Genomic DNA, 19,314 nt, shown 5'->3' with positions numbered 1-19,314 from the left:
GAAATCTGTACAAAAATATCACAATTTTAAAAAACTAATACAACATAAATGTCGACTACTTAGGGGTTGATACCGATTAAATTAGATAGACGATTGCAATTTGTGTAACAAAAAGAAAAACCAAAAATCCAGAGTTAACTAAAACTAAAAATGAAAAAATAATTAGCAGGAAGAGTAAGAGGGTTAGTGTGTAATGTAAGGCACATTCGTTACTCCATATTCCAATTAAAGGAGCTTACGGTGGTTGTATCAGCCGGCAAAATCAATGTGAGTACAACATTATAAGGCTGTCTTACCCCCTCTATGGTGTAAAATGTATATATAAGTCGAGAGAGTGAGAGAGAGAAAAAGAGAGGGTAAAATTAGCTTGCAGTGGGTTGGCGAATTGTTCTGGTTGCTATGGCAAAGCTCGCTACCGAAGATTACACGGGGGAGGATTGCTGTCGCGCTGACAGTGGTGGTGGTGACGGAGGAAGAGCTTGCGATAAAGCTGGCTCATGTAGGCGGTACCAAAGGGAAACCCTCATTCTCATTCGGGAAATTCGTCGCCCCAATCCTCCCTTAGATTAAATATTCCGAGAATAACCGAGAATAAGGGGAATAAGAGAGCAATAGAGTGAGTAAGAGGAAGATACTCTCACGCCCTCTACTGTCGGCGTCAGCTAATCGATTTTGCTACCAATCAGAGTCCATGTTTGCTGTTAACTCTTAAATAGAAAAGAAAAGAGAACAGGGATTAACTAATCCTGTAGTTTTTTAATTATTATTATCGATCATTTCATTATTACAAATATTATTATATTATAAAAGTTGTATATATATATATATATATATATATATATATATATATATATATATATATATATATATATATATATATATTTATCGATAACGACTTTTATTCTAATAAGTATTTTATCTATTGTATTGTACTGTATTATGTGATATGTAATAATTATGTATTATGGAATGATGATGAGTAATTATTGTGTGGATGTTTGGAAAACTGCTGAGCGGAATCCAATTCGAGGATTATTGCGAGTATGTGGTTCTGATTTATATGTATATATATATACGTATTGTCTAATTATATATGGATCTATATATGTATATTTAAGTGCAATAAGCTGTTTATGGATTTAAATATCGACAACCCTTGGCGGACAATAAAATTCAATGGTACCCACTTTTATTTTTTATTTTTCCTTTCCTTTACTGTTTTAAGCAACTTTTTTTTTTTTTTAGCAAGAAGACACGTTAAAAGATATATATTTTTAATTAATTGAAAAAAAAATAAATAAATTTGAAGTATAATAAATATTTATTTGTTTCTTTACAAACAAATTAACAAACGATTAGTGTCTTTATATAAAAATCAAAATTGGTATCATGTTTATTAAATACCCCAAGTCTAAAAAATATGAAACTTAATAATTGAGCTTACAGTTTACTTTTAGAAATATATAAATTTGATAATTAATAAATTTATAAACGAGTTCCATAAATAGCAGCTCCGGCGCGAGGTTCGGTAACAAAAATCGCATTTTCTACACAGTTAGCTCTGATTCCGCCGTTGAAAGTTCTCTGTCGGTGCTTCAGGTTGTTCACAAAGGAATCTACTTTATCTTTGGTCGTTAAGGCGACAACGCAGCCTCCCCATCTGCAGGAAATCAAGAAAAATAAAAAATTTAATTATTTTTTAATATAAAATCAAATAATGACGTCAGAAAAAATTACCCAGCGCCAGTAATTCTTGCTCCCAAGGCTCCGCACTCTAAAGCCATCTCAACAAGGAGATCCACCGACTTATGGCTGCATTGATAGAGATCGCGGAGGCTCTCGTGACTTTGATTCATTAACTTTCCCAATCGGGTCAACTGGTCGTCATCAGAACTCTGACAGATACTTTTAAATTCGAGAACTCTCTCAGCCTCTGGAATAAACAAAATAAATTATCATTAAATGACGACCTCGGGAGTTAAATATCGGGAGATCAGGAGAGATCTGGAGAGAAGATACTTTAACCGTTAATTTAGTAAACGAGTACCGTTACGATAGCTAATAGATGATAATAACTCTGAAAATTTATCTTTAAGAGCCGAACGTCGTAATTTATGGAATAAGACTCTCACCGCTGAGGACATGTTGGATGCGCTTGTACAAAGTCGGGTACTCCAGTAGGACTTTTTTAGCAATCTCCAAGGTCTCGGGCAGTGAAGTCCCAAGCTCCTTCTGGAGGTCACCGATCGTCTTCACTGCATCCCACTTTTCGAGCTTTTCTTTTGCGATTATTTGCGCAGCTGACTTGCATTCGCGGACGCGAGTGTTGAACTCAGACGTTGCCGCTTTGTTACACTCCGCCAGGCTGTTTGCGATTACGAAGACCGCGTTAACCGGCAGCTTTACATCTGTCGTTCTCAGTGGATTGAAATCGATCAGCTTAGCAGCACCTGAACAATTTTATTATTATTGTTCGATCATTATGTTATCGAGAATACATGAAATTTATTATAGATGTGAAACCTTGTTTTGCGAGGAACGCTATCGCTTGGTCCATCGCACCGCCTTCTGTACCAATGTGTCTTTCTGCTCGGGCACTTAACAACGCTAGATCTTTTTTTGACATTGTATACTGTCAATAAAAAAATCGTTTTTGTAAATTATTATAAATTAGTTGCTTGCAATTATGAATAATTCTTTAAAAATGATAAAAAATCAATAATTTAAACATTTGACTTATTTAGGTCGTTTAAACGCAATAAATCTTTAAAAGAGTATAATTTATTACACAAATCATACTAACTCCAAACGCATGAGTCATAGCGAGCACTGCAGATGACACAACTGCACTGGAGCTCGATAAACCCGACGCTGGTGGAATGTTTCCCCAGACAGCGACGTTAATACCCTGACATTTATCCTCCGGAATCTCCGGAATCTCCTCCAAAGTTCCGACAACTCCACATATGAAATATTTGTACCAATGAGGCTCCTTTGATTTCATTAAAACTTCCCTAAAAAAATCAACTCGGATTTTTATTAAAATTTTTGTTATCATTTGATAATTATCGTTTTAAATTACCCGCAATTAAACAGAGAGTCGCAATCGTAGTCCGAGTATTTGTCAGTCTCGAGATTTGTCAAATGGAGCCCCGAGTCCGCCTTGCCAACCGCCAAAAGTACGTCTTGCTTAATTGCCATCGGGCATACTGAGAATCCGCAGTAGTCGACATGGTCTCCAATTAAATTAACACTGTAAATTATTATTTTATTTACATAATTAATAATTATTACATTATGATAAATAATGTAACTTACCGGCCAGGTACTCTTGTGAAAAACTGCGGTTTGTTGTTAAACCGTGACACGAAATGCTTAGTCAATTTGTCGAGTCTGTTGCTCAATATATCATCCGGCTTAAGAATTTCGACGACCTCCATGTCTTCGGATTTGTTCATCTATTTATTTAATAATAAAAAATTCAGTAAAAATAACAATAGATAAATAAAACAATGATAATCAGTTGTTGATAATAAAACATTGTTCTTAAAATAACTGACAATAAAAACTGAGATAAAAATTCTCAGTGCACAAATGCGTAGTTATTTAAAATTATCAGGAAAATTTTTTTAATTTATTCAAGAAACCGCGGCAAAATTGATTGATTTTATGACAAGTACCAAAAAAATATCAGTTCAATTATTGATTAAAGGGCTGCCGATAAATATTGAGCTAATAACTTATAAATAAATACTTACAATAATTACTAAAAAGTTTTATTCTTCTATTTTATATTAACCAGACTGGCTTGAGAACGGTCTTTCATTGATAAGAGGCTTGTTATCAATATTATTGAAACGTTGGTGTGTGTTGTTAAGTGGATACTGATTTACATGACCGTGACAAGCGTTATGCGCGAGCAAGATGCGCGAGGATTAACGATTACAGCTCATGCGCTGAAATAACCGGAATATTTTTGAAGGTATATAATCTGGAGGGTGTAAATTGAAATTAAGAATAAAAGAATTTCACTATGACTCGATTCAAAGGATATATTTCAATTATAAACAGGAAAAGCATTTGTTTAAAAGAAAAAAGTCTACAATTGTTAAAATTAAAGTAACGATGGTAAATCGGTATGTTACTGAGATTCGGTTAAGCAAAAGTAACGTGATAAACGGTACGGCTGAAAGTAACAATAATAATAAGTATAACAATATAAGAGAGAGTCAGTCGGTTAGGTAGAGCCAGAAAGTTTTATTGATGGTATTGTAAAGAGATATCGTAGTATAAAAAGTGAAATATTGACTTTGTTTGCTGTAGTCGATTTTATTTGCGACATTATGACTTAATTATTTTACATTTTACCGAATAATTTATACTTATAACTAGATTTAGTCAGACGGTAAATCTTTGAGCGTAATTTGGGTGTTGTTTTGAGTCAAGTAGTACAAATTAAATTTAGTCAGGCACTGAAATTTTTCTACCATGACCGGGTTTCACGTTGAGTTAAGTAGTATAAACTTATTTTAGTCAGACAGTAAATTTTTTAACTTGACCCGGGTGTCTTTTTTTTTTTTTTTTTTTTTTTTTTTTTTTTTTTTATCAAGTAGTATATGCTACATTTGGTCAAACGGTGAATTTTGTAGGATATTATACAACATCTGTTTACTTTATTGGTATTACCCTGATAGCCAGCGCTTTCTCAGTAAGTGTTGACTCCCAGCAGTTACGGTTAAGTTATACATCAAGTTGGCGGTAATTCTTCACTCAACAACAGTTGTAAGCAAATTGACAGAAATCTACGGCCGCAACTTGAATACAAGTTAACAATCAAACTTGTAGTTAAATTTCCTTTCAACTTTACTACAATTTGAAGGAAATACTTGTACACCAAGTTTTGACGTCTATTTGCAGAGTAAGTTATAGGTAACTAATAGGTAATCGCTCGCTTTGACAACTCTTTCCGTCAAGTTTGCATCAAATTGCGGACGTAGATTGACAGTAAGTTATAGGTAAGGTGGCTATCAGGGTACTTATATATACAAGTTGTAGGTAGTAAGGATTACAAATATTTAAACAGTCAATCAATGATTGACCTATCAAAAGAGACAATCTTTTTTTGATTATTCGTTGCTTAAGAGGGTGCTGCATCTAACTACCACCGAACTATTATCTACACTCGTTCATCGGATACGAGTGACGTTTACATTATCAACTTTTGCTCTGTATGATACTCTCCAGTTACGCCACGAGATATCGCTGATGTCAAACTTGTCCTGCAGTGTCCGATTCCATAAAAAAAACCAGCTTTTAAAACCCTTTAATAATTTTTCTCAAAAACGAATTGACAACTGTTATGAAATTATAACTGATTTGAAAAAATAGTGAATAATTATAATGATGGAATTTGTCGAAACAAAAGGAGAATGTCAGACATTTTCCAACAAATGTTAAGTCACGAAATAACTAGAAAGCATAGCCATGTTCTTGGGAACTTTTTTCCTGAAACATCTTGCTCTCGATCTTTACATTTTCCGGGCCGGTGAATCCTTCTTCATAATATTACTCTCCAAAATACTCCCCCAAAGTACTCTACTCAAGTCTCAACAAATCTGCCTCTACACCGAGTGTGTATTAAATAAAGAATACGGTATACGGGGAAAATCAATTGTTAGCAGGGCCCTTTCAAAAATTTATTTATAATCCATTAATCAGCGCGTGCAATATCTCTTTGGTGGGTTTATCCGGAGTAGTTTTCCCCAATAATTCACGTTTTAATCCGGAAACGAGCGTAAGACGCAACAGAACAGGAAATTTTCTAAGTGGAATATTGTCCCAGTCTGGGTTAACCGCACCGACAAAAATAATACAGAAAGAAAAATATATCAACTAAAGGGAGCGACGGTTGACTTTTGCCGATCGGAAATCACAGGGTGAAGTATAAATTGAATGTATACCGCCACATCCTTCCTATCAAATCTTTCTCCACGCCCTTTAAATTTCCAAGCACTACTTTATATAATATTTTATTTATATGTTTGGTCTATTTTAACTAGTAGTAACTGTTGGTTATATAACGGACACCAATAACTCCCTACGATAAATTATCCTTAGAGGGTGAGAGAGTAAGAAAAAGGAGAAGAAGTGACAAAGTGAGGAAGTGAGGCAGGAGGGATTAGATCGTTAACCTGTGCCGCGAGTGGTCGGACGCGAGGGTTGTAAGGAGGCATGAAAATCAAGTTATCGGTCGGCAAATGGTGTACCTGGGATGTTACTTGGGGGTTAAAGTAAGTAGTTTAAGTATTCGTCGGTGAGGAGGGACGCCAGGGGAGCTGGAGGCGGTTGTGATGCATTGCGCGAACTCCCGCGGCAAGGCAAGGTCACGTGACTCGTCCCCTCGGCCTATCATTGATCGTTCCCGGAGGAGATACGTCGGACACACGGTTGTCGTATCACCGTTCGTCGCATGTCCTCGTGTACCACTTGTATGGGTTTTCTCGATATGTATTGGCTTTTTTCCACGTCCCACCTACCTCTATTCGGTTTATGGACTCGTAGACATCTAGTTCTGGCTTTTATGCCAAGCTTTAGGTTTCTTGTATTTCTTTAACTTTCTTACGGACTTTAGACTATTCGAATTTTACTTTTTAAAGTCTTCATAAACTACATTTTCAACTTGTATAAATTATCAAGACACCTTACAACGTTGTTTCAAGCTTTTACAAAATTAACTTTTTTTTTTTTTTTTTTTTTTTTTTTTTTCTACAGTTAAAAGCAAGTTTATTTGTAATTTCAGAGATTTTAACATGCCATAAGACATTTTTATTACCACTAAAATTTATATTTAATTTTTCACTAAAAGAAAGCATGAAAAAATTTATTGACAAGAAATCAAAAACTTGATTTGATAAAAAAGTTTATAAATTTTTTTATGATCATAAGTAGTAAATAAAATAAATCTTCCCACGAAGAAGGAGCGAAACAATTAATTACCTCCATTAGGATAAACGAGGAATGATCAGCAAGAGCTCTTGCGTCTTATCTGAAGCACGTGCCCATTATCTTGAGACTACTCGAGTACCTTATTGTTAACAAAACAAGTACAGCCTTTTTCGGACCATGTACATCATTAAAAGTTTTCAACATATCGGAAGTCCTTGTCCACGTGGCTGTTTGCCCACGGAAAAAAAAAAAAAAAAAAAGACAATTTGTATTTTTGTAGTTTTATATTTTTTAGATTTTTAAAATTGTCGAAATATGAAATGAAAATAAAATGTACGTAAAAACGTCATGTTTAATGTATTTTATTCCCAGAAACATATGTCACGATGACGAGCATCAAGTCTAGCTGACAGTTTCTTGTTGTATTCGCCGTTTTACCGATGTAGATGCAGTGTAAGGTATTATAGTTGATATAGAAATATAAAAAAATGAAATCTAAAAAAAAAAAGGATGAGGCTTTATAAAAGCGAGGAGTGAGAAATCGCGGCAATTTCTTTTTTCCGGGAGCGTGTATACACGAGAACAAAAGAGCAAACTGTAAATGTGTTGCGGAGGCGAGTAGGCGTTTGCGTGTCCCCGTTGACACGAAATGCGCATTAGGCTTGGTAGATGCACACATCCCTCTTCCCTGCTCGCGGGTATTGCCTCTTTACATTTATCTCCGTCTCGATCGGTCTCATTCGATCTCATCTCGATCATCTCTTTCTCCGATCCGGGACTACGTGCATTATGAGACGTTCACGCTTCTATACGCTTACCCTATAACTATTTATACTGCAGCACAGTGTTTCTGCTCCTGCGTCTCTATGACTGCTCTTTCTGCTGCTAGTTATATTACACACGTTTGTGTATGTGATACTGATACTGACATTGACGCCAGGTTCGGCACACGATATATACTTACAATTTACATCCACGCTCCTACATCTACAGAGTATGAAGCAATACCACAACCTTTATGGGTGTACTTTGTTTGCTCGCGTATGTTAGCTTCTCTATCTCCATTCTCGAGTCTCGAGTCTCGAGTCTCGAATCTCCAGTCTCTAGTCTCCAGTCTCGAGAGTAGATTCTACCACCATCTACCAATACTACATACTATTTACTGTACGATGTGTACTACACCAAAACTAAAGCAAGGATAGATTCCCTCAGGTACTCTAGTTTACCCTACTTACTAAATATATCCATGTTGATCCTAACTTTTTTTAAGTTATTGTCTCTCTTAAATATTTTTAAAATGTTCTTCTCAATTTTTTTTATATATAATCATTATTGAAATACATGAAAAAAATTTAATGGGTTTAATAATCAATTAACTTAAGATGAAATATTTAATCGCTATATCAAGGATAAGAGAGAATAAGAGTTAAAGTAAGACACTATTTAACAAAAATTTGTGGGTTGAGGAAAAAAAAGTAACGATTTAATTAACAAAAAGTGTAAGATAATTCATAACCACGTTGAATCTCGCCAAAAATTATAATAAACAAATTAGTTAACGCATCTGTTGGAGCACTTTATGCGATATCGGATGCAATTTGGGCTAAATGCCCTCTTGGCTCTTGCCAGCTGAGAATAAACAGACCAAAAAGAGTAAAAAGAGTTAAAAGAGGAAAATAACCGATAATTGGGCCCACGATTCACGATAAAGTCCTTAAAAAGGTAACCGGTTTTTTGACGTCCATTTCAACGCACTTGTTCACTATAATGACTACAAGCTTTATTATCCACGGTTATGGTACTCTCTATTCCCTTTTGCCCCAACACCAAACACCAAACACCCAAAACCAGAAAACCCAAAAGTAATAAAACTCTAAGTAATCAAACCGCAGAGGTATTTTCCTTAATTATTATCAAGATAATAATAACTAATAATAATTTTATATATTAAAGGATACCACGTAATAGCGTAACCGGCAAACTGCAGCTTGCTATACAGTGCCCAAAGGTGTAAAACTTTTGGTTATCAATTTGAATATTATATATTTTATCATCTTCCCCTCATTATGATTATTTTTAAGGGTCTAACCGAGAATAACAGTCTATTTATTATTCGATATAAAATATTTGTTATTACCATAAATACCCGTGAATTATTATAAAAAATTAAATTTAAACAAAAATCCAGTAGGAATCGGGTTTGAGTTCAACTTCGGGAACAGGTGCAAACATACATCTGCCTAATAGCTGCGTTGGCGAATAATAAATGCCTTTTAATAATATAATATCATATAATACCGGTAATATAGAGTGATACGGTAATCGGTATTATATCTGAAAAAGTTTAATTAAAACGATAATAATTAGATTATAAAAAGGCTTTTGTTTCTATTGAATTTTCTTCTGAAGAGAAAATAATTATTTAATAGATAAAAGAGAACTGTTTTGCCGTGAAAAACCTTTTTATAATTATATGGATATATATATATATATATATTTTTTTTTTTTTATTTTTTAAATGTGTGCTCAGAGATCGGAGAAGTTAGCAGTGATTGGTGTGCGCAGTACCGCTCATATTGATGTTTACAATGAAACAAACCGCGCCGTCGCAGCTTTTCACTTTTTTATATCATATGCATACGTATTGTTATTGTTATTGTTGGATTTTTTTTTTTTTTTCGCGAGGCTTAATTATAACCGAGATTGCTTTGTCAAGCATAAATTACGCCCTGATGAATATCATGCGTTAAGTGCAGCAATATCTTTTTTAATACTTTTGTTCGTTTATTTATTTAATTTATTGTGCAAGTGCTTTTTTGCGTTTTAATTGGAGCTACCTTCAATTATACAGACAAAAGTAGTCTCCGGATTATTATTTCATTTTTATAAACTTTTACCTAGAAATTAAAAAAAAAAAAAAAAAAAAAAAAAAAAAAACCTTTTATGATTTTATATTTGAAAAGATTGAATAAATAAGACAAATAATTCATTTTATTTATAAAATTTATTGATTTAAAAAATTAGAGAATAAAAAGAGAAAAAAAAAACAATTGTATTATCCTTTTCTTTTCTCATCCGTCAAACAAAAGCTTAATCAATGTTCCTCATCACTGAAATTTTTCTCTATAATATAATATAAATAATATTAACTACTATATTGGACATTTAACTTTAAACTGGTCGACTGGTAACATTCGATAAAAGAAAACCACTTACATAGATATGTATTTTATTTATTAATAAACAAGTTTGGTAATAGATTCGCCGATTCGTCATACATATTTATGATTGAGTATTAACAGTAGCAATGAATTAATACAGAGAAAATTGAATAAAACCATTTACAGAACCAACACAATTCATATATTTATGAATTGTGATAGTATATATTATGTTCTCTTATTCATACAAATGAGAATAAAGATTGGAAAGAAGGCAAATGACGGGACAGCAGATGACGAATTTGATTTGCGGTTTCACCGATCCGAGTAATCCCAAGTCACCAAGAGTAGACGTACACGACATCCGTTTGACACGTATTCTGTTAAAGTAGACTTTCGACTATGTAGACTGCAGAGACGAATAAAATGAATATGATAAAAGAGAGAAAGAGAGATAAAATATAAAAGACTGGGTAACAAATGCATGCCTCCCTTATGCCAAAAGTATAAACCGGCACTTTGATGTGATTGACATATTTTTTTGTGGTTCTCTCAACTCCTCGGGGCCACTTTTACTTTACCATCGTAATACAGTAATACTCCTGTCCTTATTTCTATTCGAATAATCTAAATCCAAAATCCTCCCTCCCACCTTCCACCTCTATTCTTCTCAACAGAAGTAGCGCCTTTATTGTCATACAGTCAGTCACCTTCATTCAACACAACAATCTCGACATCTCTCAATTTTATTATTTTTCTTTTATTCCTGTTTGTCGACAACAACCTCGTTACAATACTGTACTTGTAGCGCTACTTAAATTATTTTACGGATCAATTATTACATATTGTTACCGACAAAATATTTAACATTCCCACACCAGGCTCTTCTAAATTAAAATAAAATTTAATCAATTGTATTATTATTTAAAAATACTAAATGTATATTCCAATCAAGTAAATGTAACGGATCTTGGGATAGTGATTACAGAATTAGCAATTTAAAGTGAGTTTTAAAAAAAGCCACAGTGATGGGTTACAAGGGGGCTTGCCTGAAATGAGAGTAGCTAAGTCGGGGATCGCCCATCGTCTTGCTTAACGTTCCTCTCGTCTTATTCAGAAGGTATTAAGATACAGAACAGGAAAGGAACCGCCGGGTTTTCGTTTACAATCTAATCAGCAAACCGCGACACTGGATTTTGGATCTTAAGACAAAATTCATTTGCACTGAGTACTCACTAAAATAAGTCACTACTACTATATATACTATATATACTATATCTAGTCATCCTCGGAGAGGAGAAAAGCTCTGTATTATTTTCATTAAATCTTATTCGGGGATGATTTTATCTTCTCTTCTATAAAAATCCATCCATAAAAAGTTTCGGCTGTCGGTGTTATGCGTAAGGAAAAAAAATGACATGGCATATAAAATTATTGGAGGAGGGAGAGAGTAAAGTTGGACCACGTAGCAAAGCTCTTATATTTGGGTGATAATCGGATTTATAGTACCGTTATCTGGCAAAGTGCGCACTACTGGAAGCATGTTTGCATAAAATATTAATAAGTGACACGAGTCAATCCCGGATTAAGAGAGCTGCTACTGTCCCCCCCCCCCGGCCCCTTCTTCTTCTTGATATATACTTTAACAAACCGTCACGCGTGGACAAGTAATCCTCCAACCCCCAACACCAACGACACTTTATCTATCTCTATTTTATTTTGTTTGTATGTTAGCTTTTCCCACGCAGCATCCCCTCACAAGAAGGACTGACGAGCTGACGAACTGACGAACTGACGAACTGACGAACTGACGAAGACCCAGAGCTAGTCCGTCATGTTGCCAACCAAGAGACTGTCAACCAAAAACATCCTCATCTTTCATCCCTTTATACATTTGTCTCCTCTTTGTTTTTCTCTTCAAACACATATCGATTTGCCTTGTTTTTTTTTTCTTCTTTCTTTCTTTCTTTCTTTCTTTTTTTCTAAGTAAATAGTAATAATGCCGATTGATACTCGGGATATAGTAAATATTTTTTTTACAAGGTTAATTTATTTTTAAATCAAAATATGGTAATTATGTTTATAATTGTGTATTTTTTGAACCGTCAGATGGAATCAGAATATATAAATGGATGATAAATGGATTTATCGCGTTAAATTTGTCAAAAGGTTTGATAGACAATTTAAATGAATGATAACGACAATGACAAACAAAATGGTTGATAACTTCGTTTATTATCGAGTTAATTTCACATCACCAGAATAATCATCGAGCCAATTGAAACACACTCGATTACTGGATTAACAATCGTATATTTCTATATAGAATCCTGTTGGCAAATGCAGATGCATCGCACCCATACACACTTCTTTACTACTCTGTACGCACTGTTCCCGTATGTTTAAAGCACCATGCATGACCATACATGACCTGTGTTTATAGATACACATATAGGATTATATGTGCGTGAATATGTATGTAATAGAAATGGAATGTTGGGCTTTGCAATGTGATCGATGCAACGGGTAACGAGAAAATGGACACAGTTAACAGGCAATTTGCTTGTCCAATTTGTTTGCCCGGTGAATGACGAGAATCGTTTTCACTCAACTATATGATGCCGCCGAGCTATAAAATTTGTGTATTTGTTGCTGACAAAATCCGTGTAATCGAAACGTCATGAGCTCCCCAGGTTAGTTATGTTTACAAAAATACTCATCGACATTTTATTCATTATTATTTTAAATAGAGCCATACAATTATAGAGAAGTAGTACTTTATTTATAAGATTCAATTCTCGTTGGTATGCCAGTAGGGTTTTTTTCTTTTTCTTTTTCTTTTTTTTTTTTATTCTTTTAGGCTCTTCATCTGGCAGCTCTACAACCCTCAAAGCAATGAATACGAATAGCTTTTCAGATAAGATCATGATCCTGGGGTTAAATTAAATGATTTGCATAAGTAGGTGGGTGTCGACGTACTTACAAACATTAACAAACACGTATAATGCTCCCACAGGATTCAAACATTCAATAATATATTATCTGCTATTGATTATTTTATTCATTCTATTCTAAAGTCAACTCTTTGAGCTTTAGGTTTTTTAATGAATTTTTAAAAATAAAAAAAATCGATCGAAAAAGAGGCAAAACGGACCGGTGGATTACAAGCTAAATTAAAACGTCAGGAATTGTTTGAGTAAGAATAACACATCGGTTCTATCGTTTCTATCGTTTCTATCGGTGGTATCGGTGCTATCGGGCGTGTAGGAGGGCAAACCGGGTTAAAAAGGGGGCCTGTCTTAGAGTTACATTACACGACACGTGTCTTGGTGGCTGGTGGATTACTGATAACACCAATTGCCATTGCTCAACACTATCCCGATGATGACGAGGGTTTTTCATTGCCCGAATTTAAAACAGCACGTGTCGAGATTATTACTTCCAACATTGTCAAAATACAATCATTCTATTCACCCAACCACTCAGCTAACAATAATACAATGTATACATATAACATATAACATATATGATCCCTCTACACAGTGACTCTGCCCGACTCATTATTAGTGACAGCTAAAAAAAAAAATAAAGAGGGGGGGGGGGTTCTTTTACTATTTTATTTTATTATTTACTCGACTTTTAATTTAACATTGCGCGAATAACAATAATTCATTCCGAGATCATAAGCAGAACTCGTGTTAGTCAACTTGTAGGCGTTTGTATGCTCAGTGCAGAAATTTGCTGGCCATGTCATTTAAACTATTTTTTAGTTTTTTTATTTTAGTTTTAACACATACATTTAGCAGTTGCCAGTGCATTTAAAACCATAAAGTAGCCTTGCCGTCATAGTTTTGCGGCACAATACTCTGGTGAATAAAAAAAAGGTGCAATACCCGGAATAGTGGTAGTAAAGCCCGAGAAAAAAAGTCCACTGGTGTATAACGGTGTAGGTACCGAGCAATACGCAAAAAGGTCGTTTGTTAAAACTCTTTATTGCTGTCGTCGAGTAGGTCTGTATTCATTGCCAGTTTTTAAATTTAACATACCAAGTGACCGGTCACTTTTATCACTTTTATCCCAAATATTAATCAAAAGTTTCCCGGTTTTTTATTATTTATTCCGACATTCATGGTTCATACAGAGTGACACAAGTGTAATGCATCCTCTATTGAGGAAGATGGACACCGACTCTACAGAATCTACAGAGTAAAATACTATTATTATATATACACAGTAGGCTACTTGGAGTTGATTTATTGAATGGTAAATGGACAGTGAGACGAATTTATTTATATATATGAATTTCCCCCTTGCATTATGACGATACGGATGTGGATTAGCTCAGACATATATATATATATATATATATATATATATATATATATATATATATATATATATATATATATATATAAAAGAGCTCTTATTTATTCCCCATATATATTCTTCGGTAAACATTATTATATTGTGTAGTGTGGTAGGGTCACCTAAATCTCGATTTGAATTCGAGTGACTTGTGTTCGGTAGAATAGAAAGAGAACACAATTATTATCAATAATAATCAGCAAATAAACATTTATATTCACTTTCTCTTATTTTATTCTCTCGGTTTGTTTGATTACGATTTTCATTGTAATCGTGGGAAGATCAATCTTGATTTTTCTCATATATAATATAGTAATATATTTTTCCAACTATTTTATTCGCATGAAAACTCAACAAATCCAAAAAGTGGAATTTTAATTAAATAAAAAAGAAAAAAAAAAAAACATTAGCGAGGAATCGAATCGTAATCCTTGGGATTATCTTCATACAACTTTTCTCAGTTCTTAAAATAGTTAGTGTTAAATTGAACCAAGACCACAAAGTATCTATTAAAGTTGAATCAACTCTTAAAGCCCCAAATATTGATTTTTCATCTCATGAAATCGTTAAACCATTGAAAGTATCAGAGTAAAAAGCAGATGATATTGAAAATGAAAATATGAATTCACTTGGGCACATAATGTTACCACATTAGTCCTTTATCATCGTCTGACGATATTCTCCTCGTGTACACATTAAACATCCAGTTGCTGGTTAACCATAAAAATATACATAGATATCTATTCCGTCTAACACACAATACATTTTATAATTCAGTCGGTCGGTCAAGTACGTGCTTCGGGAGATGCTACAAGGATTTGTCATATAAAATGACGTAACTTTAACCACAAACTGATCGCACGTGCAGAATATACATTTTTTTAAGCTTTGTAATATATAAGATATAGTTTTTATTGTAATGTACATCAATGACTTATAAATATAATTATTCCAATTGTACTAGATATAAATAGGTGTGCAAAAGTAGATTATTTTGATTCTCAATAATGTAAGATCCTCCTCTTTATCATCTAGAATGCAACGCCTCGGAGAGTAAGAAGCAAACGATCACATTCACAAGGGGATAAGAAGTACGGGCATGTGCCTCTCCCGGTTTGCTCCTTAACTATTTTTAGGTTTAGGTTAGTTTGCTTTTTCTCGGTAAGCTGTTAGCCAGAGGGAGACAGAGTGAGAGGGAGGATACGAGAGAGCGCCGGTTAATTTCATAGCTGATCACCCCGAGTAATCCGGGCAGGAGTGATGGCGCTCATGCGGAAAACAAAGCCAAGCGGGGCACCGGGATTTAGTTTCGATCTCTCTTCTAACCGGGTCTTTCCTCAATATCTCCATCATCCCCAGCACTCGGGATAGTACGCCGTCGTTTCACGAATACCGGGATGAGGATGAGGATGAGGATCAGACTTAGTCGTATGTCATAAGTGCTTTCACCCAAGATTCATCATCTTAACTTAACTTAACTTTTGGTGTGTATGATGTGTCTTTCATCTGACATCCGTATTATCCGACTGGCTTTTTCCGCTTCTGTTACTACCATATAATACAATATGTTTGATATTGATATACCTCTAGAGATATTTGATTTATTTATTTATTCTTTCAAACACTTTTTATATATTAAAAATAAATATAAACAAGTTAAAATAATAACCTCTAATCTCTAAGCTGATTATTCCACAAAACTGTAAACAATACGAAGCCGTGTGTCTGTTCTGTTTTATGTTATAAGTTAGTTTTGTTACGCAAAAGCTCTATAAAACGGATTATACCCGTACAGCTTCAATGCAATCACTCTTAATTCCTGAGAACTAAAACCTCAATCGTATCCCTTTATCCGCTAACACACTACTCTCTACCAAGCCTTCCCACCATTTACCAAATTTTATTTACATAATAATTATTTTTATTCTAAAAAAGTTTCATTCAAAGTATTATTTTAGCTTGAATTTCCCCAGTAAATTTTAGCAACTGCCGTTCAAGTCATATAATGGATTCAAATTTCTTAAGTAATTCGACTTGATAACAGTTTCTTCCTCGTTCCTTCTCGCTCCTTTATAATACAAAATTTATATCTATATATATTATATGAATGTACATAAGTATCAATGTAAGTGGTTGTAGACACGCACGGTTGGCCCCCATAAACAGCACCCGTTGCCTAATGAAACTACAAATCTCTTGGTCTCTATAATAGGCACCACCTGTTCTCACACGTTACTCTACTCTGTACACCGTCTAATCCTCTCACTTGGTCTCTCTAACACGCTTGTTATTATATTAACATCCACACACTAGGTACTACATGCTATATACTATCCTACTATCCTACTATCCTACTATCCTACTTACAACGTATCTCTCCTAATATTATAATACAAGATAAGGCGTGTCTTATTATCATCACGTAGACTGATTTAGTAATATATATATATATATATATATATATATATATATATATATATATATATATATATATATATATATATATATATATATATAAAAAAATTTCATGGATATTTATTTAACTAAACGTTTAGGATGTAAATAATAATAATAATAATAATAATAATAATAATAATAATAATAATTAAAAAAAAAAAAAAAAAAAAACAAATTTGAATATGTTAAAGTCAGAAAATGGATGAACGATAGGAAAAGGGAGATAAATCTGTTGTTATTGACGGTGTTGTTGTTGATATTGGTGTAGTTTTCATCGAGTTGTTGGTGGAAGTTTTCGGATTGTTGTATTACAATTATACGGTGTTATTTGAATGGAATCGATATAACGTCAATTGCATTGTCAATGCCGGGTTCAGTCCACCGTGTCATGATTACTATTGTTTGCATCGCTCTGTACCATCTATTCAATTCGACATACACACTGATTCGCACACTCTCCTGGTGGTGCTGCTATTGCTGCTACTGCTGCTGCTCGAATAACTCCAAATATAAACCAACGGGGCTTAACGACAATGACAATCATCATTTTTGTATTACGCGCAAGCGCTTTCTCGCTCTTTCGAACATAGCAAGCATGTCGATTATATTTAACCCTCGCCGTTTATATTATTTTCTGAAAGTTGGACACCGCAACTCCAATTGCGGGCAATTTCACACCCACATTCTCCTAAATAATTTCCAGCATATCCGTACTCTGTATCTCCACCAATTTAATCTTTCTCCTGCTTATAAATTTAAATAATTGCATTTTTCTCTTCACTCTCCCTAAAATAATTAAATTCCAAATAAAAAGTTATTAAATTACTCACGATTAAAAATTAATCTCAATTTTTATTTTTATAAAAAAAAGTAATCGTGAATAAGAATAAGAATAAGGATAAAGATAAGGATAAGGATAAGGATATAAAGGGCAGATGCAGACGATGAAGGGATTGATGGGCGTTTAAAAAAAATATAAAATGTTAGACACGTGATATGCCGCGAAAGCGTTGACGAAAACTACGGGGCTTCCTAAATGGAAACGTCTTAACGTCTTGGGGATATGTAAGTGGGTTGTCTAACATTTTGATTAACACGTCTCGGCGGGAATCGCTGTTCATGGACGTTGATCGTTGGCCGTTGGCTCCGTACAGGATTTAGAACAAGTTTGATGAGGAGCGTATATTCGTATATTCGTATATTCCTATATTTTATATTGAAAGTTCTCCGAGCGAGAGATAACGACGGATGCCCGTGCGTGTGCTTGAGAAGAAGGTGGAAAGGTGGTTATCCGCGAGGTGATGGGCCTGATGGGTATTAACGTGTCGGTCGAGATTGTCCATCACTCACCCGTTCGAGCGAAACTCTCGGATTTTTATTTATTTATTTATTTTTTTTTTTATAAATTCTTAAGCGTGAGAAATTCTTCTATACCTTTTGCATCAATTTTTTTTTTTTTTTTTCAACGCTTTAAGCTTTTCGGGGAAATTAAAAGTATATAATAATCAATATTTTTTAATTTGAATAAATTGAGTCAGCAAGTGCACGGTTTCATTAATACATAGAAGATAAATAAACAAATAAACAAAAGTAGGAATAAAGTTAAAAGGAGTATGTATGCAAAGTCCTTTGATTATGACGCGACAAATTGTTTGATATTTTACTATTCGTCGGGGCAAATAACCGAAGGACTTTATACTCGCCTCTGGTGCATGGGGTTGCCTTGGTAAAGTGTACTAGGGCCTGTTACTTATGCTCAGTAACTTCGGTGAGCTCACTGGGGATATATATACTAAACGCATATACACACTAACATTAAAGAGCGTAGAATGGAGCTGGAACGCTGGAACATTGAAACGTTGGAACGTTGGAACGTTGGAACGTTGGAACGTTGGAACGCTGGAAGGAGGTACACCAACCAAATTCATGCTCGTGGAGAGTCAAACACCCCTCTTTACTCTAGGGTCGCCACTTTGAAACTCTACACTCAATATTACTTTGTACATAGGTATATACATACATACATATAAAGACAGAGTAGAGAATTCATCGTCTTTCTTGGTAGTTTACATTAAGCCGGCTTTAATACTCTTCGCGGATCGAGGATATGCCCGAGTTAACATTACGCACTCGACATTGCCGCTGTGGATGTGTATCAGCATATCAGCATATCAGCATATCAGTATATTAGGGATCCTTTAAGAGCTGAGACACAAACTCCGAGCAGGCTGGGCCGTTTCGAAACGTCTTTCATTTCATCATCCACCACTACTACTACCTCACCTAAAAGCACCCCTAGTTCTGCTTGGTAACCCGAAAGCCCAGAGCCTAAATTCGGTACAGAACTAACTCAACAGAAATTCAATGGGGGTGAGTCCAATATACT

General features: G+C 34.4%; 1 protein-coding gene across 1 annotated transcript; it reads right to left on the bottom strand.

Annotated features, from left to right (window-relative positions):
- Positions 1–1,300: 1,300 nt before the first annotated feature.
- Galk (N-acetylgalactosamine kinase) lies at positions 1,301–3,895 on the bottom strand. Its single transcript, XM_074244636.1, has 8 exons — positions 3,759–3,895; positions 3,319–3,458; positions 3,083–3,253; positions 2,804–3,014; positions 2,524–2,632; positions 2,133–2,450; positions 1,738–1,933; positions 1,301–1,660 (listed from the first exon to the last, which is right to left on the bottom strand). The coding sequence occupies exons 2-8, from the start codon at positions 3,456–3,458 to the stop codon at positions 1,486–1,488; spliced, it is 1,320 nt and encodes a 439-aa protein (XP_074100737.1). The 5' UTR covers positions 3,759–3,895; the 3' UTR covers positions 1,301–1,485.
- Between the last annotated feature and the right edge of the window lie 15,419 nt (positions 3,896–19,314).

This window comes from Cotesia typhae, unplaced genomic scaffold, assembly GCF_013202065.1.
Source record: "Cotesia typhae breed Kobodo isofemale line unplaced genomic scaffold, CoteBio_Ctyphae contig_44, whole genome shotgun sequence".
In the NCBI taxonomy this organism is placed as follows: domain Eukaryota; kingdom Metazoa; phylum Arthropoda; class Insecta; order Hymenoptera; family Braconidae; genus Cotesia; species Cotesia typhae.
This window is presented reverse-complemented; position numbering and strand designations above follow the sequence as displayed.

Excerpts from the sequence above, each read along its gene's own strand:
- Galk (XM_074244636.1), bottom strand. The coding sequence starts at position 3,458 with ATGAACAAATCCGAAGACATGGAGGTCGTCGAAATTCTTAAGCCGGAT. Across the intron at positions 3,015-3,082 it reads GACTCTCTGTTTAATTGCGG|GGAAGTTTTAATGAAATCAA; the intron begins GTAATTTAAAAC and ends TGATTTTTTTAG. Across the intron at positions 2,451-2,523 it reads AGCGTTCCTCGCAAAACAAG|GTGCTGCTAAGCTGATCGAT; the intron begins GTTTCACATCTA and ends AAAATTGTTCAG.